Source organism: Crassostrea angulata, chromosome 1, assembly GCF_025612915.1.
Source record: "Crassostrea angulata isolate pt1a10 chromosome 1, ASM2561291v2, whole genome shotgun sequence".
In the NCBI taxonomy this organism is placed as follows: domain Eukaryota; kingdom Metazoa; phylum Mollusca; class Bivalvia; order Ostreida; family Ostreidae; genus Magallana; species Magallana angulata.
This window is the reverse complement of record NC_069111.1, coordinates 34453236-34476344: the sequence shown is the minus strand read 5'-3', so window position 1 is coordinate 34476344 and position 23109 is coordinate 34453236. Positions and strand designations below refer to the sequence as shown.

At 36.3% G+C, this 23109-nt stretch overlaps 1 protein-coding gene and 2 long non-coding RNA genes across 4 annotated transcripts; 2 read left to right on the top strand and 1 right to left on the bottom strand.

The window, feature by feature from the left end:
* The first annotated feature begins 2820 nt into the window (after positions 1-2820).
* LOC128166226 (uncharacterized) lies at positions 2821-6381 on the top strand. Its single transcript, XR_008241139.1, has 3 exons — positions 2821-3000; positions 3550-3826; positions 4667-6381. It is a non-coding gene; the product is annotated as an uncharacterized LOC128166226 (long non-coding RNA).
* Positions 6382-8071: 1690 nt separating this feature from the next.
* On the bottom strand, positions 8072-9154 carry LOC128187507 (uncharacterized). The gene has a single exon (XM_052857960.1). The coding sequence runs from the start codon at positions 9030-9032 to the stop codon at positions 8301-8303; it is 732 nt and encodes a 243-aa protein (XP_052713920.1). The 5' UTR covers positions 9033-9154; the 3' UTR covers positions 8072-8300.
* A 7572-nt stretch (positions 9155-16726) lies between these two features.
* Positions 16727-22298, top strand: LOC128187607 (uncharacterized). 2 transcript variants are annotated; one of them, XR_008244075.1, is made up of 4 exons: positions 16727-17142; positions 18455-18607; positions 19416-19515; positions 22155-22298. It is a non-coding gene; the product is annotated as an uncharacterized LOC128187607 (long non-coding RNA). The 2 variants fall into 2 exon arrangements; XR_008244073.1 differs by lacking the exon at positions 16727-17142 and having other exon boundaries at positions 18274-18607.
* Positions 22299-23109: the final 811 nt, after the last annotated feature.

The window sequence follows — 23109 nt, the reverse complement described above, 5'->3', positions numbered from 1 at the left end:
TGCTGCTGTTAATAGTGCAGTAAATTTATTGATAAGAGGTTAATATATTGTTTATTATTTGTTTGGTAAAGATTTAGTACAAGCTATTCGGACCGAATGGGAGGGGTCCACAGAAGAGAAGATGGGACTGGTGCATGGTCTAACCATGTACGTAGCAGACATTGCTACATTTAGACCTGGAGAAGAACTGAATGATCAGGTAAATTTATGTTTTATCTTTAATTGATATTAGAGTAGAAATTCTGTCATTTATTTCGGTTGTGCGCTCAGGGCTCAGGGAACCAGGCTAGCACACGTTTATCTGAGTCGGGATCGGGATTCCGTGCCATATGCACATAGAAGTCATTCTATATTTAGAGGTCGCGTCATCAAGCTATCACGTGACCTGGTGTACACATTGCACAGAAGTTGTAATGTTGTCGATAAACATTATAGAAACAAGTAATAGCTTTCCAAAAAGCTTGCCTGACTAAACAAAATTATTCAATGGAAGCATGCATTTATCAATTAGGCTATTCCTATCAGTAATGAATTTTAATTTTCGCTGCTGATCATAAATTTATAAACGGAACGTGCAAATTTAACACGAAATGTCAGTCTTTTTTCGATCTAGAACATGTACATATATACTAGTATCACTTGAAATTTAATTATTTTAATAATTCAATTTTTTAAAGGAATGTACACTTATCATATAAGTGCATGTAAACTTGAAAGCTGGATGACTCGTCCACAAAAACTATGAATGAGACATTATGGCGCGAAGTCCTGCCTTACCATTCACGCAACGGCTGAGATGTTTGAATGAACTCATCCATTGGCAGATATCCATGAGGAGGGGGTCAGATGAATTTTTTGACATTTTTTTGTAACAGCTACATATATGTATATTATACTTTGGATCGGGTGTTTTGGAAGAAATCTATCGAATTTAACAAACACACTTGATTCATAGTTGTTAAATGTAGTAATGTACATTTATCGTAAGACACGCGAGTTATGACCCCTTTTCAAGATTAATGAAATCGCCCAACTGAACGAAAATCGGGTCACAACCCGCTTTGGCGATAAAGTTCCTCCAGTAAACATTCCAGCTGTATAAATATATATTTGTTTTAATCCAAACTGATGACTCTCTTGTAATAATGATAATCCAACACCAGTTATTACTTACATTGTATCTTTATAGGCAATATGTTACAACTTGTTGCGATGACCCCCTCCCCCTTTTTCTCCGTTCAAATATGGTGGAATGATGATCTATTTTTAAATCAGGATTACAGACGTGCATAGTAAACATTCCTTTTACTTGAAAACTCTTGCTCGCTGTTGTTATAACATCCCATATAACATGTTCATCAATTGTGAATGTAAATGCTGACACCTTAAACATGCATCGGTTCATCTTTTTTCTGAAATATCATGATATTGCTTGATCCCATTGTCTGCACTGTTTCGGAGATTGTAACTTTTAAACCTTAGATATGCCTGACGTCATGACGTCCGGCAACAAAGTATTCCTTGTAAAGAAATGATTGGCATGTGATATGAACTATCAGTATTATGAAATAAGTTAATGTTATGCCGAAACTACAACATGCATCAAATAGCATAATATGCAATGTTTTGTTGTTTCCGAATACACATGTAACTTAACTTTCCTTTTATAGTAGGCGAGGCTAGAGAACTTGCATCAAAATATGAAATTTTTAATTTACACAAAGCTGTCACTGCATAGTTAACAAAGTAGTGCGAATCGTAATATTTGCGCAAATAGTAGAATTCACCGAATGTCTGATACTATACATGCAAACTTCATTCATAGATAGATCATAATTATTTTATAAGTATGAATCCTTTAAATTCTGAGATAAAAAGTCAGGGCTATACATACATGTATACGTAATACAACGTACAAATTTAGTGGTTAAAAGCAGAGGACTAGAGTCGGTGGAATCTCTGATAATCTTAAGGCTTTCACGTTTTCGTTGGAAACTCATGCAAATGGTCCACGTATTGTAGTCCTTTTTAAAGGCCAGCAACTTGCTCATTCTTATTAACTACTTCTACTTCAATACACAAGTTCTTATCAAGCTGACACACCCAACTAACACAATAAAACCTGCGGTGAATTCGTTTGGTCGATTGGAGAGCTGTAAGAGTAATCCTAATTTGCTCGTTTACAGTAAGGAGATCTCCGGTAGATCTCCATTGTCTACTTTCCAAATAGCAGGTAGACAATGGGGATTTGCTGCAGATATTCAGGACCAGTTCTGGAGGTAGGAAACGAATACACCCCTGATTTAACTTCCATAAACTGCACGTATCCTTTTTTCAGAACTGCAGCTTTAGCTTCAGAATGCACATGTTTTAAAAAGTCATGACAATGAAGATCGCTTCCATGACTGATTCCTCGATCCCCCCCCCCCCCCTCCCACAGGTTTTACGATCTTTAAGGGGATCTTGTAAGTACACTTGTTTACAAATTTAATATGAACTACAAAAAACTCATTTCCTGAAGTTGAGTAATGTGCCCCTTGGAGTAATAACAGGTCCTGGTCTTTATCGTGCTGGCACATACACTGTTATGTGCTCATGAACTATCTATATGGGTATATTTTGAAGACGCAAGGCCCACGTTTCCTTTATTAAAAGTGTTCCCAATAAGTGTTAATTTATTCACAACAAGGTTTTTATTTGTTGCTTGTGATTTTAAATTTATAATCTATTTTATGTCATGAAGGTTTTTCAGTGTTTAGCTAGTGCATGATTTTTCACATTCTTACTCTTTATACATAAAGTTCTTATTTTTATATTTTAGCACAGAACATATATTCATCTAAGATTGATTTGCAACGGCATCAGTACTTGAACACACCGGGACCACAGTTAAAGAGCAAATGCCAGAGATACAGAATGTTTTTCTTAGGAAAGACAATGCCTGTTGTTATCATTGTGGGAACCTTTGGTTATCCCTTCATGGAATTTCCTACAGAACAGGTAGTTAAGCTTGATAATCTGTTTGATGATGAGAATTGTTTTCACAATTCCACAATTTTATTGCAAATTAAACGGGAGTTTTTATGTCACCTGCCACTAGGCTGAGTCATTCATCATGCGTTAACAATTTCTTATTAAAAGGTAAATTGTTAACAATTTAGGGGTGAAGCATCTCTATGGTAAAATAAATTTAAATTGTGAATTTCATGGCTCAACCCAACCACCCCGGGGCACGGGCGGGAGGGGGGGGGGGGGCAAATATGCATAATAAAAAAGCAAAATTTTCAAAAATATTCTTCTCTATACTCTAACACATGTAAAGAAAAAACTTATTTCATGGTTATGATGTCCTGAAACCCTCTACCTAAACTGTGAAATCATTGCCTCCGGGTCAGGGGTTTAAGCCCTAGGGTGGGGCCTATAGAGCCAAACGGTGAAAATGTATTAAATTTTAGAAAATCTTATTCATTCTGGGTACTCACACACACACAAACACACACACATTTATATATAAATTGCAAACTAATTTTTTTTTATTTTCCATTATAGGACTTAGCATTCTCCGATATGACTTGAGTGAATCACAAGATGGAAAGTCATGTTGTGATGCCAAAATAGCCCACTTATGGGGGGAAATCGGGCAGTATAATTCTGGTGGCAACAATGTTCGAACTGCACAGGACATGAAAGATGCAAAAGATTCAATGAAAGGTGTAGTTTGATGCCAAGCAGTTCTTGTTCAAATAAATTCCAAAAGTGCAGATGAAGCATCAGCAATAAAAACTGTTTCGAAAGGAATTGCAAAGATTTCCAACATTGAATTGCAGTAAGATTTGTCAATAAATGAATAATAAATATAAAACGGATTACTCATTTATACCCGTATACTGTGAAATCATTTAAGTTCATCTGGGCCAATTTTCATGTATTATGGGTTTTTGCTTATTTGTGGGCAAATTTCGTTGGTGTCTGTTGCAGTTGCAGTTAGAAAATTAACTCTTTAAAAATTAGTGGAGGATGTAAATTTGTGGAGGAGGGTAGCTGCAAAAAAATCGGATGGACGACCTGGGAGCTACAGTGCCTCCCATAGTAAAAAACTGCAATTCACGGCGCACAAAAAATTGCAGCTATGGAGAAGGGCTACCCACGAATACCGAAAAAACAGAGCTAAAAAGAATTCTAATGATTTCAGAGTGTTTCTTTGATGAAATACGGGTTTGAGTGTTGTTATTTAAGAAATAAACAGCAAGTAAAAAGTGAACCTGGTTGGTCAAATCCTGTGAAGCCCGAATGGCTTCTCAGAAGATTTGATTACGTACAAACCAAGTTCATATTCTGGTAAACTTTTTAACATTGCTGTTTGTTATTTATACATGTATTTATATTAGAAAAGGGCAAATTGTTTAAATTACCAAGATTTTATCTTTATGATAACACAAGCAATAAGCGCGTGCTATAATCATTGTGATGTCATGATAAAGTTCATGCAGAATTGAACGTTTTCGCTATACTATAGGTACATGTAAGGAAACATATATGCAAATATAGGCCTAAGTATTTTAGATTAATGCAAATTGAAATGAAGTTTTGCTGTATATCAAGGTTGTATTCATATAGAAAGAAATTGTATTGTGAACATGTAGTTCCTTTTCTCTTATGATACCAGAAATCAGGACATAGTGGATTGGAAGGCATATTGAATTGGTGATGGAGAAATATTACCAAAAGAAAAACTGACAAGCATGTACCCTTTCCCACTGAAATCCACTGATATTGTTACATTCCCTGACTTTGCAACTCCAACAATAGGAGAAGGGAAGATCCACTATCAACATCAGGCATGCCAAAATCAAGCAACTGCAGAGCAAATTGATACAGCGTTTGCAGAACCAACAGAAACACCTCTTTCATCTGCTGCTGTGTTTCCATGCACAGAAACTGGATGTATCAAAATATTTTGCACTTTCTCTGGTTTAAAACAACATTTACTATGTGGAACCCACAAGTATTCGTCAGAAAGACCTTCATAAGACACCATCAAACTGCAGTGGAAAAATAGCTGAACTCCCTGCAGTCAGTTCCTTCAGCATCTACCGGTACTTCAGCTACAGTTGAAGGGGAGTCCTCCTGTAACATGGGCTGGGCTTTGAAGCGTGAGAGAAAGAATTGTAGATTCGACTATGAAGTTCGAGATTACTTGCAGGAAGTATTTGAATTAGGAGAGAAGACTGGAAAGAAATTCAGTGCCCACGATGTATCAGGAAATATGCGTGTGGTTCGAGATGTGAAAGGTGTCAAAATATTTCAATCTGACCAGTATTTACAGCCAAGTCAGATCTCATCGTTTTCTCCCGGCTGTCAGTATTGGCTTGTACCACAAAGAAAGAAGTCATTAATAATGATGATTTAGAATTTGTCCTGGCCATGATAGTTGTTAATGAGGCTCTAGAATCTGTTAATGTCCAGTTTTAAAGTTTTAATGTTTTTAACTGTTAATGTTGAAATTATTGCAAAATAAGCACTTATAATATTGCATAACATAAAACTGCTTACTTTTGATATTGATGCATAATATTCAATATCTGCATTATAGATAGATAGTTTTTCTTTTCCCTCGGACTAAAATGTCTTAATTTCATTGGTTTATACATAATTCATGTACTTGACTGCTGGAAATATCTCTTTTATTGTCTGATGAGAATTATATTCTGCAATATATGGCAGACGCTTCTCATATTAACATTTTATAAAATTTAGTACAGAAACCTAATTCTGTAAGTTCTTAAAATATTTAGAGTAGTTACCTTCGGAATTACTTTAAATTAGAGTAGTTGTCATTTAATATGATGGCACATTGTTTTATCTAAAGCAGAATAAAATGACAACATCAAGATTTGCTCAAACCTCTGCGGAGGAACAGGAGAAAACATTTAAGGTACACCACTAAACCAAGACTTGTACTTTTTAAGAAACTGCGTCTAAAGAGGGCGATTCAAATGTTGTGTTAAATGATTAAATATCGTCTTAGCTCAGAGGTTAAGGTATTTGATTTGATCATGAGTTCGAACTCGCCAGGGGCTTTTATTCATATTGACTGTACTAAGTTTCTGAAAAGATAATTTTTTATCAAAAATTGTAACTTTTTTCATCTATTTAACTTGTATAAACTTTATTTATTAGGCTATCAATCATAATCAAGTAATTTACTGCTGTTTTGAGAAACTATTTCAAGGTGTAGTGAGCCACCATGACCATGATTAGTAGCAAAACAGTTAGTACAGAAAAATATTGGGTTGATTAATCGCATCGACACCTCGACTTTACCTTGTTATCTATGAGATTAATCAATCAAATATACATGTATCTCTGTAGTCAGTCAGTCAGTAAAAACTATGTAAGTTATAGTATTAACTGTTTTCACATTGTATAATTTGACATGTATATCAAATTCAAGGTCACAGATGTTTGTCACATTACCTCAGTTTGTCATAGATGAGATGGCAATGTTCACAAATGATGTTAGTTGTAATAGTCTGTTTCTGCATATAAAGATCTAGATATTACATTTAATAATTATAAAGGTTTCAATGGATATTATTTCCAACTTTTGTTTTAATACATGTTTACTGACAGTATTACCAAAAATGTTTACTTTTATGTGGTTTACTTTTTGTATCGTATAATAGAAGATAAATTTGTAATTTTTTACCCTTAGGAACCAAAATTATGATGCTTTGCTTATATTTTTAATCTATTTATAACATAAAAAGAAATTCTGTATCTCTGTATTCAAGTAACACTTTGAAAATTTCTTTGCAATATAGTTTTTTTTGTGTTGAGATGATGACCTTTTTGACCTCTCTGCACTTGAAAAATAACCCTACTGTACCTGGTGAAATTTTAATATGTTATTGTCAAAATAGTCTTTTACTACTTTTATGCAATTGTTTATTAATTTGATCAAGGGTGGATACTGGTTTTTTTTTTATAAAGAAAATTGCTATTTTTGAGATATAATAACAAGAGGCCAATTAACCTTAACAGTCACCTGAGTAGCATACATCCCATACACAAACATGTCATGGAGTCTCGTATATGCATCTAATTAATTAGGTTCCATACTGGAGTAGAAAAATTATAAATTTGTGTAACGTTTTTGGGTCTCGTAGCTTTAATAGTTACTGAAACAATTTTGTTACATAAATTGTGTGGGTCTCTTATTTCTGAAATTTACCCAATAAATAAAAGAATTAATAGTTTTCTATAAATTTATTGATAATTGCAGTAAACAGTCAAAATACAAGATGGGTGTAAATAAACAACAAAATCACACGATGGGTAATGGGTAATAGATACGATGGGCAATGGGCAATTTACCCGATGAAACAGCATAGGGAATTTGTGGGGGACCCAAATATACTGAATACGAAATTCAGCATCAGACTTACCCAACCTAAATGTAAGGCACAAAACGTCTTGAGTACATAATTACCATTCTGTTGGCGATAAAGGCTCCATTTGAACGGGAGTGAGTTACGTTAATGCTGTACTGCACTGCACTGCTGTCGTCTGCTCAGGGCGCTCGTATATATACACTTTGGTCGGTAGGTGCGAATCACCTCACGCGCAAAACATACGGTACCGTTCGGATTGGCGCCATGTATGAGGAGAATCACACTGAGATTATCTTTGCAACCAAAGTAGTGTTTACGAGTAAATATGGGACTATGCTTATGATTAATTGCTTGGATAAGTAAAAGAATTATGCCTTGAACATTTAGGTAAGTCTTGTTGCGGTAAATACTCCGTTTATAGTACAGATGATTGGAAATGAGTTTTTCTCATTGAGGAAATTCTGGTTCATGATATATATACGTAACAAATATTCGATACAAGCTATTATAAATACAATGCATTTTCTTGATATAAATAACCTAACAACTAGGGTGTTTTAACGAAGAAATTAAGCATTACATGTTACTTAGGAACAGATAGAAAGGAAAATCATGATGCTGTATTGACTGAAAAATCCGTAACACAGCCCCCTTCTTCTGAACATTCGTCCCGAATGTTGTACAGGTAAGAACTCTTATGTTAAAAGATGGCTTTCTTTATATGGGAATAAATCTCCATTTATAAAGACAACATACTCACTGAGTTCAATTACAACAATTTATGGGATACATTAATAGTAACATTTTAAACAATAACAATAATGTGAATAAACATATAACTTAAACAAAAATGATAACAATTTAAGAAAATGAATAATATGACATATATATCAATAAAATGTTTCATCACAGGTACATCAGATGTATTACAGGTCCAGCACAACATCGATGATGTGAGAACAACTTGAGCATGGGCTCAGTTAATCTGGAGAGAACGTCAATCTCATAAAAAGCACATTCTTTGGAAAGTTCCTTCAGAGCTGTAGCAGAATTTGGAATAGTGATGGATGAGACACAGCAGCTGTTCCTTAAGAAGTCTAATATAAAAGGGAAATGTTTCGGATTGTGGTTAATGAAGAAAGGTGTTGATGGAAGTTTTGAGGATAAAGTTGCGAGCAACGAGGAAGGATCCTCCCGCAGTGTGGATCTGGTGGTAGTGAACACGGTTCCTCCAATGTTCAGGGTTACAACCTCGTCCTGCTTTGCGATGATGTCTTTGATCTTTGGGGACAGCTTATTGGTCGGTATGTATGGAGTAGAAGATGGGAGGTCCGGAACAGCATACTCCTGTTCGGGTTCTGGGTCGATAACACCGTCTGTGTGAATTGACAATTGATCAGCAGTATTGGAGTGTTTGGATACCAGAGTTGTTTTGGAATAGATGTCAGATTCTGATAAAGTTAAGTCTTTATTGAGATCAGGCAAAGGGATTTCTGAGGCTTTTGAAGTGGCTGGCTGCACAGGTAAAGCTGCAGAAGTTGAAGTGTCAGGACTACTAGGGGCTGTAGCTGGATCCTTTGGATCCTTTGGAATCAGAGAGTCGCCTGAAGACTTTGGAACTGGTATTTTCAAGCTCATGAGAGGAATGATGGCACGTGAGGGTCCAGCAGATGGGGGGAGTCCGTAGCATTGCTTCTTCTTTGGAAGAGGCTCCAAGCATTGGGTTGTCCTTTTAGATCTAGCCAGGTTGGTATTGCCTAATTAAGGTCTTCCGTTTCTAACGGAAGACCTTGTACTGATTCTGTTGGAAATTCTTCATTATTAAGGTCTTCCGTTTCCAACGGAAGACCTTGTACTGATTCTGTTGGAAATTCTTCATTATTTTTCTTCTTCTTTTTCTTCTAGACGTTTCTTTAAACTGTAATATCTCGCTTGTTTGTCATCAGATTTTATTCAAATTTTCAGGGTTTATTGGAAATGACAATAGCTTACTATAGCACAAAATATTGTGAAATCGCTACTTCCGGTTTTGAGTTATTCCCCTTTGAATATTTTTTTTAGTGGGTCTCGTGTACCTGCAAAGGCTCTGAGTTGATCCGTAGCAAGTACTTTTAATTTATAAATCTTTAATGTAGACACCTTGAACGTTGTCCTCCTAGTTTTACATGTTTGATTAACCCACGTATACTTCTTAAAAACTTACATCGAAATTTGTGTTTCAAAAAATGTAAAATTTTGCTTATATCTTTGCTCAATAACTTTTTAGTTGTAAATTTTTTCTAGACACATATAGAACAAAAGTTGTGCAGAATATTACGAGCTTTCATTTGATACCATAAAAAAGGGGCTAGCCCCTAAAATGAGGGGTCTAGATTCCTTAAAAGTCTTTGCTTAATAACTCTAAAACGGTAAATTTTTCGATATGGGCGTCGCTGCAAAAAATGTTGTTTGTGACTTTATTGAGCTCATAAAACTGTTTTTGTGTTCGGGTATTGCATAATATGAGGGTAAATAGTAATACGCGTTGACCAGTACTCGCGGCAATTTGGCCAAGTTAACGAAACTCTCCCTCGCCCGCGGCCGAGAAAAAAATCGGTCACCATGGTCGCGGCTTGGCTACCTAGCGGTCAGCGGTTATCTAATACACAAGAGTTGTGTCTCTCATATATGAGTTTATTTAGCCGCAAACTCAAGAATTGTTTTAGTTTTGATTACACATAAAAGTTTGTGGACTAAACGATTGGGTATCAATTAAGAAATTGTTCAGTTAATAAATAAAAACAATGTCATTCTCAATCTAAAGCAATATCAGACATAGATCAATTGTGGGTTTTAAGCTAAAAATAAAGAACTTCTATTTGATAGAATATGGTCATTATACTGCAAACTTTTCAAATCTTCCTGGGTTCTTAGCTGTGCGTGTCTGTGCGTTGTACCTTAACGTAATCTATCCTTCGTCCACGGCCGAGGAGATCAACCACGGCTGCACTACCTAGCGGTAAGCGGTTATCTAATACACAAGATTCGCACACCGCGACGCACACTTAGATGAATATGAACGTGTTTGAGTTTATATAGCCGTAAATACAAGAACTGTTTTAATTTTATGTTATAAAAGTTTGTCCATCTTGTATTTATTTAATTAAACATTTGACTGTAAATGAATATTAATGAACGATATTACTCCAAATCGGAAACATCGTCAGACAAAAATTAATTGTTGGTTTGTATATCTAAAAAAATTTAAATCCCCCCCCCCCACAAATATTTAATGATGATTATCCCTCGCACATGACCGAGGAGATCCAGCGCTAGTGAACAAGTGATCCGCGGTCGGCTCGTACCTTATCACGCGTTCATGTTTCATATTTTGCACGGACAGAACTATATTTTATTATGTTTTCAACTGTTATATAGGTTTAAGATGAAAAGATAAATTTATTTTACTTGAACAGTTGATTAAGCATTGATTTAATTATACGATAGCGTACAAAGTAGTTTAAAAATCAAATCAAATTATATCAAATTTCCATGTTGCATGTTTGCGGTAGGTGCTAGCACGATAAAAGAATGTCCTCAATTTTCCTGAATTGAGGCATTTGATTATTTTAAAGAATATTCACATGAGTTTTAAACAACTTAAGATTAGATTCTATCGGTCACATATTGATCACTCTGTAGTTTTTCTTATACATGGTTGTTCGTTTCAGTGTGGAAGCGAACTCATTGCTGCGTCCCCCCTCCTCCCGCCCCGCTGACAAGTGCTCGCGCTGGATTTTTTTTAAATTGGCGAAAAGAAATCCAGATCTGTCGAAAATCATTTTTGGTGACTTCTTATGTGTAACATTTTCTATTCAACGTGTTTTTACTTTCCCACCCGTTTGTTTATTCGGTCAGTCTGTGTTAATTCAAACGCCACGTGCGACCGACAATCTTGTGTCGCTTTAGTGCACACAACTCAGAACATATGTAATTGAGTAACAGTTGGAAGGGTGCTTTTATAAACAATTAGACTTTTATTTGAAGTCAATCATCTTCACATTGAAGATGTGAAATCGTAACCTGAGAATGCAGGCACGTAGCATCGTTTTTGAAAGTGGGGGGGGGGGGGGGGCCCAGACCCATCCCAAAAATCTTGACAAGCAAAATTAAAAAAAAAAAGGGAAAAAAAAGTTTCCAAAAATCTTCAAAACCCTAATCCGTGTGTGTGTGTTGGGGGGGGGGGTAGACTAAATTATACTTCCAAAAAAAAATTCTTCTCTACCAATATTTTTTACCCTCCAAATCATGAAATTCCTAATCCCTGGGGGGGGGGGGGGGGGGGGGGGGGGGGGTCAGCTAACTTCAATTTGACTTCCAAAAAAGTGGGGGGGGGGGGGGCCAACTCCATTATAATTCATTTTTTTATATGTAAATTTTAAAAAATTTGTTGCTGCAAGAAAAAATTGGGTGGGGGCCAGGCCCCCCCCTGCCCCCCCCCCCCCCCCCCCCTGATGCTACGTGCCTGGAATGTGGCTAAACTTCTATAGTTATGAACAGAATAATTCATAATATATTATAATTAAAAGTTGGAAGTCAAAGGAAATGTTGTTCTTGGGAAATACGACTACATTATGCAATGCAGTCGATCGCCATAGAAATCATCAAAGTACTGCAAATGTCGACAGACTTCTTATTTCTTTAAAAGACCATGATAGTTCACTTGACTTGCAGACTATAATATAGCGACATATCTGCCTCCCAAAAATATATGCGCTTCACAAAGTTACACTTTGGTGCGTTATTGGGGATTTTATTTATTGCTAATTGTATGAAAATTGATAAAATAAAAAACCCTTTTAATTGAAGTTGTGTAATATGAGGTTGTAATGCAACTTCATTTACTTACAAGGTTAGCTACAGCCAGTGGAATACTAATTTTAGGTGAACAATGAATACCCAATATATTAGAATACAAGATAAATAGTTTCCAGAACTATAATACTATGCATGTGTATATGAAGGTTGCACCCTCATTTGTATGGCTGTAGGTGAGGAGGTAAAGGTGTACCGATGTACATACAGTGTATGACTGCACATACGGATTCCGGACCGTGGCTACTGACGATACTCATGATAGTCTATTAATACATCAATGCACCGTTTGATCTAGAAACTGACCAGTTTCATAACTTCTTCGAATTTATCTAACACGGGCTGTCTAATTCCTTCCCAGAATTCCAATTTACGCAAGCGCAATTGAAGTTTTTTTCAATTAAATTAGTCAACCCACTGACATAAAAATAAGGATTTTGCACATTATTACATCGTCAAGAGACGTAATATTCATTTCTGTTAATAAGGTTATTTAATTCACGTTACATAGCGGTGTCTCTATGAAACAGCACGTGTAAAATTTAGATGGTCGCTTTTGCATAAATTCTCCCGCTGATCTTTTTTTTCTCGCTGATTATATATTATTTTGAATGTCCAAGTCTACTCGTATCATATATATAATAAAAATGCTTGCTACCCTTTTAAAATTTAACTCGCCATTAAACATCTCATGTTTTAAAGAATTTTTGAAACGATTACACAAACTGTGTTCGACAAATAGTTTTCCTAAAACAGTTTTTTCCTTTCTTTTTTAAAACACGTTTTATATACAGGCTTTCAATTAAAACACGTTTTTATAACAAAAGAAGAACTGAAAGTTTAGTCATTATAATCGTTTGACACCATATCACATATATTTTCAACCCGCAGCAACAACGGAAGACCTACTCGTGGCTTTGCCACGAGCTCTGCTCTAGTTATTTTTCTTCTTCTTTTTCTTCTAGACGTTTCTTTAAACTGTAATATCTCGCTTGTTTGTCGTTAGATTTTATTCAAATTTTCAGGGTTTATTGGAAATGACAATAGCTTACTATAGCACAAAAGATTGTGAAATCGCTACTTCCAGTTTTGAGTTATTCCCCTTTGAATATTTTTTTAGTGGGCCTCGTGTACCTGCAAAGGCTCCGAGTTGATCCGTAGCAAGTAGTTTTAATTTACAAATCTTTAATGTAGACATCTTGAACGTTGTCCTCCTAGTTTTACATGTTTGATTAACCCACGTTTACTTCTTAAAAAATTAGATCGAAATTTATGTTTCAAAAAATGTTAAATTTTGCTTATATCTTTGCTCAATAACTTTTTAATTGTAATTTTTTTCTAGACACATATAGAACAAAAGTTGTGCAGAATATTACGAGCTTTCATTTGATACCATAAAAAAGGGGCTAGCCCCTAAAATGAGGGGTCTAGATCCCTTAAAAGTATTTGCCTCATAACTCTAAAACGGTAAATTTTTCGATATGGGCGTCGCTGCAAAAAAAATGTTGTTTGTGACTTTATTGATCTCATAAAACTGTTTTTGTGTTCGTATATTGCATAATATGAGGGTAAAAAGTAATACGTGTTGACCAGTACCCGCGGCAATTTGGCCAAGTTAACGAAACTCTCCCTCGCCCGCGGCCGAGAAAATCGGTAACCATTGTCGCGGCTGGGCTACCTAGCTAGCGGTCAGCGGTTATTTAATACACGAGAGTTGCGTCTCTCAAATATGAGTTTATTTAGCCGCAAACTCAAGAATTGTTTTAGTTTTGATTACACATAAAAGCTTATGGACTAAACGATTAGGTGTCATTTCAGAAATCGTTCAGTTAATTAATAAAAGCTATGTCATTTTCAATCTAAAGCAATATCAGACATAGATCAATTGTGGGTTTCAAGTTTAGAATAAAGAACTTCTATTTGATAGAATATGGTCATTATACTGCAAACTTTTCAAATCTTCCTGGGTTCTGAGCTGTGCGTGTCTGTGCGTTGTAACTTTACGTAAACTATCCTTCATCCACGGTCGAGGAGATCAGCCACGGCTGCACTACCTAGCGGTTAGCGGTTATCTAATACACAAGTTTCGCACACTGCGACGCTCACTTAGATGAATATGAACGTGTTTGAGTTTATATAGCCGTAAATACAAGAACTGTTTTAAATTTATGTTATAAAAGTTTGTCCATCCAGTATTTATCTTATTAAAAATTTGAGTGTAAGTGAATATTAATGAACGATATTACTCCAAATCGGAAACATCGTCAGACATAAATTAATGGTTGGTTTGTATATCTAAAAAAATTTAACCCCCCCCCCCCACAAATATTAAATGATGATCATCCCTCGCACATGGCCGAGGAGATCCAGCGCGAGTGCACAAGTGATCCGCGGTCGGCTCGTGTTCTTGTACCTTATCACGCGTTCATGTTTCATATTTTGTACGGACAGAACTATATTTTATTGTGTTTTCAACTATTATATAGGTTTAAGATGAAAAGATAAATTTATTTTACTTGTACAGTTGATTAAGCATTGATTTAATTATACAATAGCGTACAAGGTAGTTTAAAAATCAAATCAAATTATAATCAAAGTTCCATGTTACATGTTTGCGGTAGGTGCTAGCACGATAAAATAATGTCCTGAATTGTCCAGAATTGAGGCATTTGATGATTATTTTAAGAATATTCACATGAGTTTTAAACAACTTAAGATTAGGTTCTATCGGTCACATATTAATCGCTCTGTAGTCTTTTCTACATGGTTGCTCGTTTCAGTGTGGAAGCGAACTCATTGCTGCGTCCCCCCTCCTCCCGCCCCGCTGACAAGTGCTCGCGCTGGATTTTTTTTTAAATTGCCGAAAAGATCCCCAGAACTGTCGAAAATCATTTTTGGTGACTTTTTCTTATGTGTAACATTTTCTCCTCAACGTGTTTCATTTTCCCACCCGTTTGTTAATTCGGTCAGTCTGTGTTAATTCAATCCCCACGTGCGACCGAAGATTCTCAGAACATATGTAATTGAGTAACAGTTGGAAGGGTGCTTTTATAAACAAAAAGACTATTATTCGAAGTCAATCATCTTCACATTGAAGATGTAAAATCGTAACCTGAGAATGTGGCTAATAAATTAACCTGTTAAACACGCTAAACTTCTATAGTTATGAACAGAATAATTCATCATGTATTATAATCAAAAGTTTGAAGTCAAAGGAAATTTTGTTCTTGGGAAGTACGACTACATTATGCAATGCAGTCGATCGCCATATAAATCATCAAAGTACTGCAAGTGTCGACAGATTTCTTATTTCTTTTAAAGACCATGATAATTCACTTGACTTGCAGACTATAATATAGCGACATATCTGCCTCCCAGATATATATGCGCTTCTCAAAGTTACACTTAAGTGAGATAGATGTGAGTTATTGGGGATTTTATTTATTGCTAATTGTATGAAAATTGATTTAAAAAACAACTTTTAATTGAAGTTGTGTATTATGAGGTTGTAATGCAACTTAACTTACTTACAAGGTTAGCTACAGCCAGTGGAATACTAATTTTAGCTGAACAATGAATGCCCAATATATTAAAATACAAGATAAATAGTTTCCAGAACTATAATACTATGCATGTGTATATGAAAGTTGCACCCTAATTTGTATGGCTGAAGGTGGGGAGGTAAAGGTGTATCGATGTACATACAATGTATGACTGCATATACAGATTCCGGACCGCGGGTACAGACGATGCCCATGATAGTCCTTTAATACATCAATGCGCAGTTTGATCTAGAAACTGACCAGTTTCATAACTTCTTCGAATTTCTCTTACACGGACTGTCTAATTCCTTCCCAGAATTCCAATTTACGCAAGCGCAATTGAATTTTCTTTTCAATTTATTTAGTCAACCCACTGACATAAAAATAAAGATTTTGCATATTATTACATTGTCGAGAAAAGTAATATTCATTTCTGTTAATAAGGTTATTTAATTCACGTTACATAGCGGTGTCTCTATGAAACAGCACGATCTGGTGTAAAATTTAGATGCTCGCTTTTGCATAAATTCTCCCGCTGATCTTTTTCTTTAGCTGATTATATATTATTTTGAATGTCCAAGTCTACTCGTATCATTAAATAATAACGGACGACACACATTTCCCTGTAGAAAAGTTCAGGGAAGCCATCAATCTTGACTAATTACTAAATTTTGTCAGCACGTAATAATTCTACAACTTGCACATAGTCTTCAAAAATTTAGAAAGATTTAAATAAAGAAGTTATCCAATAGAAAAGGTTACGTGTTTTGTAGGCAGGTTCGGTTTAAAAAAATACAATTCCTGATATGAATCATGAGTACATACTGTTTATAACAATGCTTGCTACCCTTTGAAAATTTAACTCGCCATTAAACATCTCATTTTTTAAAGAACTTTTGAAACGATTACACAAACTGTGATCAACAAATAGTTTTCCTAAAACATTTTCTTCCTTTCTTTTTCAAAACACGTCTTATATACAGGCTTTCAATCACAACACATTTTTATAACAAAAGCAGAACTGAAAGTTTAGTCATTATAATCGTTTGACACCATATCACACATATTTTCAACCCGCAGCAACAACGGAAGACCTACTCGTGGCTTTGCCACGAGCTCTGCTCTAGTTGAGTATAGACTGGTCGTTTAACTGGATTGCAGAACTTGGACCTGTTCTTCTGGAAGGTCTGAAATTCGTGTGAACGTACCAGTTGACTTTTTGATTAGTTGGAATGAAGACACTGGACAACCATGCTTTTGATCCGTTCGAGAGAATATGTTGCCACAGGAGGTGCACCTATGCCCGAAGCCGGAGTGGATGGACGTTATATGTCTCTCGCAATGGTTGGGGAGTAAGAATTCTTTGTCACAATTAGTGCAATTGTATTTCTCGATCTGAAATTTGACAAAATAAATTTTATAAGCAAGACGTAAAGGTGAAATATAATAAAAGGAAAAAAAAAATATAGACGGGATCCATTCTTCACTAGGGAAAGCAAGGTAGGTTATCTCCCTTATATGGTTTAAGTAAGTTATGGTGGACAAATTTGGCTTATGTTTTTCTGATTTTGTATATAACATCATTCACTATTTTAACAATAAGGTAGGGACCAGTCCATGGTCTACATAACTTTTTTCCATGTTTCTCATACTTTGGAGAGTAAAACCAAACTGCACCACCCACTCTATAAGTGTTAATGAATTTTTTTTGCTATATTCTCTGATCATGTGTTTGGTAGATGATTGAAGTTGATTACAGGCGTTGTTATGAATAATTTGTAATTTGCTTGCTAATTCATTTGCAAATTCAGATCCGTACTTTTCTTTTGTGCAAATGTCTTGGAATAACTCAGACTCGAAGGATCTACCTATGTCAGAACGTAATTCCATAGGTACACCAAATATAGACATAACTCTTTCAATAACTCTTTCAATAAGTATTTTGGCAATAGTGTGGGCCTTTTGATTTTTGATAGGGAAAGCATCAACCCATTTTGTAAAAATTTTGTAAAATAGTCACCCACTACAAGAAGATATGAATTCTTCTTTTTAGTAAGGGGGGGGGGGGGGGACCCATAATATATATGGCCAACCTTTCCATAGGTTCTCCCACAATATATTTTTGTAATGGTGCTTTGGGTAATTTATGGGGGGATTTTCTTGATTGGCATAGATCGCATTTACTACAAAAGGTTTTAGCGTCTTGAGACATGTGATACCAGAAGTATCTGTCTTTGATTTTTGATAGGGTTTTCCGAACACCTTAATGACCGCCAGTGACACTGTTGTGCAATTGTTGAAATATGAGATGTTTTAGGGATTGGGGAAGGACAATTTGGTATTTGGGCTGGACACCTTCCCAAATATGATATAAGATCCCATTAAAAAATTTGAGGGAAATATATCTGACCCAGTAGTATTTATTGGCTTCACTAAGATGGGATATTTCTTCCCATCGCATTTAGGTCTGTCTTGGACTTTACCCATTCTATGACGGTTTTAATGATTGGGTCTTGGTTTTGGGATTCTTTGATGTCAAGTTTTTGGGCATGGGGATCAATATCGGGCAAATTATTTTGGGCGGTACTTTGAGCTCTCGTAGTTAGAGAGGAGCAAGAGGAAAAAATTAAGTTGGGCTCATATTTCTCTTCTGCCTTATTACAGTGTTTGCAGTCAAGGGGACAGGGCCTCCTGGAGAGGGCATCAGCATTGCTGTGAGATCTGCCGGCTCTATGCTCCACTTTAAATTCGTATTGTGACAATAATTCAAACCAACGAAGAATTTAGCCTTCTGGGTTTTTAAAGTTTACGAGCCAGGTAAGTGAACCATGGTCTGTCCTAACTTTGAAGGGTCTACCATATAAATAATGGTGAAAATTTTTAATGGATTTTACAATAGCCAAATTCTCTGCGTGTTACACAATACCGTCTTTCTGTAGCACTGAAAGTTTTACTGTAATAGCAGATGACTTTTCGATTCCATTTTGTTCTTGAGAAAGACTTTTCAATTCCATTTTGTTCTTGGGAAAGTACTGCGCCTAAGCCGTTATTTGAAGCGTCAGTATCGATGATGAATAATCCTTCATTGTTTGGGTAGGAGAGGATTGGGGTACTGGTAAGGGCTCGTTTGAGCTCCCCGAACTGGAGGAATGTAAAGAAGTTATAAAACTTATGAAAAATAATAAATCGCCTGGTCAAGACGGTCTAGAACGATATAAAAGAACTTTTTGAGTTTATCGAAAGCTTCTTGGCAGTTCTCATCCCAACGGAACTCTTATTTAGATTCTGTGAGTTTATGTAGGGGTTTTGCAATATCAGCAAATTTGTGAATAAATTTGCGATAATAAGAACATAAACCAAGAAAACTTCTGATATTTTTAACGGAGGATGGCGTTGGCCAATTTTGAACTGATTCAATTTTGGATGGGTCTGTTGCGACTCCATTTTCATCAACAATATGTCCTAAGAATGAAACTTGTTTCTGAAGTAGGTAACACTTTTTGGGTTCATTTTGAGGTTTGCCCCTTTAAGTCTATCGAAAACTTGTTTCAGATTTATGATGTGTTCATCAAATGTATGGGAAAGAATGATTATATCATCTAAATAGACCATACGTATTTTCCAGGACAAGTTAGAGGGGACTTTCTCCATCAGCCTTTCGAAAGTAGCACCTGCATTGCAAAGACCAAAGGGCATGTTTAATAATTGCCAATGACCACCACCAGGTATGGAAATCGCTGTTTTGGGTTTGTCATCTGGGTCCATCTTAACTTGCCAATAACCGCGTTTTAGGTCTATGGTTGAAAACCATTTTGCTCCTGCTAGGGCGTCTAGGGTAGAATTCATTCTGGGAATAGGGTAACTATCTTTAATTGTCACATCATTTAACTTTCTATAATCAATGCAAAATCTTATGGACCCATCCTTTTTCTTAACTAGGACAATCGGGGAACTCCAGGGGCTATTGGAGGTTCTATTACTCACTTATCTAACATATCTTCTATTTCTTTTTCGACTTCACCCATTTTAGCTAAGGGTCATCTTCTTGGGTGTTGTTTAATGGGGGGGGGGGGGGGGGGGGGGCATTCCCAGTAATAAATTTGTGTGCAACAAGATTAGTAAGACCCATGTCAGTTGAGGTAGTGGAAAAGCTATTTTGATATTCAATAATGAGATTTTGCAATTTTTGGTTTTGTTCAAAGGTAACTTCATTGGGGAGTTTCGCAACAATACACTGTAAGTGGTCGGGGAATTGGGGTTTAAACTCCGGGTTCAAAGTATTAAGGGTGTGGAAAACGTCAGAGACTTCCCTTTCTAAAACTTTGTCAACACAGTTGACTGTGGCAATTAGGGTATTTTTGTAAAGCTTGTTACTTTCACCTTTCAGATTCATGTACCGAACTGCGACCTCACTGTCCACAGTTATAAGGGTTTGGGGAATCAATAATTCATACTCAACAAAACTCTGGATGGGTTCTATTACTCCAACCTCATCCTTAAATAAGGTGTTATCCACCTTTGCAGGGGCAATAAATTCACAATGGGGAAGAATTTCGATATCCTCAGCAAGACTAATCTTGCTACACGACACAACTTCAACACAAGATTTATTAAAGCAGGGAATGTCTAGACCCTGTACCTTTAGTTTCATCTTCTTCACAAAAAGGTCACATGCATTCTGAGTCATAAAATCTGATCCCAATATACATGGGGTTTGTATATCAGCCACAATTACTGTATGGGTAACTTGAAAATTTTCAAGAGATACGGTATTTGAATGGGGCATTCTCCAGAAACTGGGATTGCATCACCACTTGCAGATGTAAGTTTTATGGAAACTTGGGTAAGTTGGGGCTTTTCCAATTTTAAATTTTCATAGAATTGGGTACTGACTATGGTCACGCTAGCACCCGTGTCAACTAGCATAGGTATTCTTTTACTCCCAATTTTTCCAATAACATACATTCCATCAATTCCCCCTTTAATATCTCCCACTAAAATTTCTTTGGGGGTAGGTGTAGTACAAAGAATCTCTTTTTCAAATTTTACTTTGTTTTTATTTTTGAGTTTAGGTTTTAGTGGGAGTGGTTGAGCCATATTTAATGGCGGGTGTTTGGGCCTGCCCCTTGAAACAGCCGACTTCCGACCCCTAAATTCGACATTGAGTAGTTTCCCTGTCTTCGAGGTTGGAAAGGTCTGGAGTTGTTGGGTAATTGCTCCCATTGCTAGGATTTCTTTGGTTTGGTGAACTCTGGGGGTTACGTCCATAATTTGTGGGTTTTTGATATGGGTAGTTGGGCCTATATGGGTTTTGGTAAGAACCCTGGATTGAGTAAGATGCATGGGAATTTTGTGCAAAATTTTTAGTTGACTTTTTGCCATTTCTTGTGAGAGCTCTGATTTCTTTACGTAAACTTGTAAATCTTTACGCAAGTTTTGATTATCTTGTTTTAAAGAAGAAATAGGGCCCATTTCATTGCCAGTAACTTCATGAGCAGTTTTAAGTCTTTGGGCATCAGCCAGTCTGTAAGTTTCCAAACGAATGGCCAATATCTCTGCTTCATTTATATCCCTGGGTGTTTAGCTTCCCTTAACCTTAATCGCATTTCTGGGTCAGGTAAAGCATCAATGAATTGATCCAGTGCCAGAATGCTTATACAAGTTTGGTCAGCTGTTGGGTATGCTTTGCGGGTTAATTTTTTAATGGATTGGGCCAGTTCGGGTAAGGTCTTATTGGAACCTCTTGTTTTGGTTTTAAGCTGGGCACGGTAAATTTCAGATCTCTCGATGGAGCAATAACATCTGTTTAATATTTTAACCAAGGAATTGAAATCCCGCCGTTGGTCTCCATTGAGTTCACTTAGGAGAGCCCGGGCACCACCCGTTTGACTGCTGGCAAGGTACAGAGATTTAGTTCTATAGTCCCACCCATGTAAGTCACACAGCATTTCAAACTGGGTAAGGTATTCATCAAAATCCTCTGACCCGTCAAACGATTGAGGTTTTATGATGGCATGATTGGGCCTTTGAGCAAAATGATTGGGAACTCGATTTTCATTTCTGTCCATCTCATATAATGAGAAATGGATATTTTGCGGGTTGCAACCATAATTGTGCTCTAACTAATGCAATGGGTCTGTATGAACTTGATTCTGCCCAGGTGCTTGGGATGGGTAAATAGGTCTAGGTATAGAATTTGGAAAGTGATGATTGTCTCCTCTATCATAAATAGGACTTTTGACTTCTTTTTCCAAGTTATTAACATGCTCTCTCAATTTTTGGTACTCATTTGTCATACCCAATAATTTTTCATTTACATTTTGCATAAGAGACATAATAACATCAAATTGATTTTGATTAACAGGTTGGGCAATGTCTGATGCCTGGGATGAGGAATAAGGATCGAGAGCGGGTGTAGCCACCCTGTCAGCCTCCAAATGGCGGGGCGTAGATGGATGGGACTTAAAAGTGACTTTCTTCAGACCCCATATTGTATATGGGTACACATAAAAATATTTGGTCAATAAAAATACACCCAAGTAAAAATATGTTGTTTACTTATTAATACGTTTATGGGTAAACAGAGATAAGACAATGGATATCCCACTTCTGACACCAGTTGTAACGTGTTTGGGTCTGGTAGCTTTAATAGTTACTGAAACAATTTTGTAACATAAATTGTGTGGGTCTCTTATTTCTGAAATTTACCTAATAAATAAAAGAATTTATAGTTTTCAATAAATTTATTGATAATTGCATTAAACAGTCAAAACACAAGATGGGTGTAAATAAACAACAAAATCACACGATGGATAATGGGTAATAGATACGATGGGAAATGGGCAATTTACCCGATGAAACAGTATGGGGAATTTGTGGGGGACCCAAATATACTGGATACGAAATTCAGCATCAGACTTACCCAACGTTTAACCTAAATGCAAGACACAAAACGTCGTGAGTACATGTTGACAATTCTGCTGGGCGCTAAAGGCTCCATTTGAACGAGAGTGAGTTACGTAAATGCTGTACTGCACTGCACTGCTGTCGTCTGCTCAGGGCGCTCGTATATATACACCTTGGTCGGTAGGTGCGAATCACCTCACGCGCATAACATACGGTACCGTACGGATTGGCGCCATGTTTGAGGAGAATCATACTGAGATTATCTTTGCAATCAAAGTAGTGTTTACGAGTAAATATGGGACTATGCTTATGATTAATTGCTTGGATAAGTAAAAGAATTATGCCTTGAACATTTAGGTAAGTCTTGTTGCGTTTATAGTACAGATGATCTCTCATTGAGGAAATTCGGGTTC

Excerpts from the sequence above, each read along its gene's own strand:
- LOC128187507 (XM_052857960.1), bottom strand. The coding sequence starts at position 9,032 with ATGAGCTTGAAAATACCAGTTCCAAAGTCTTCAGGCGACTCTCTGATT.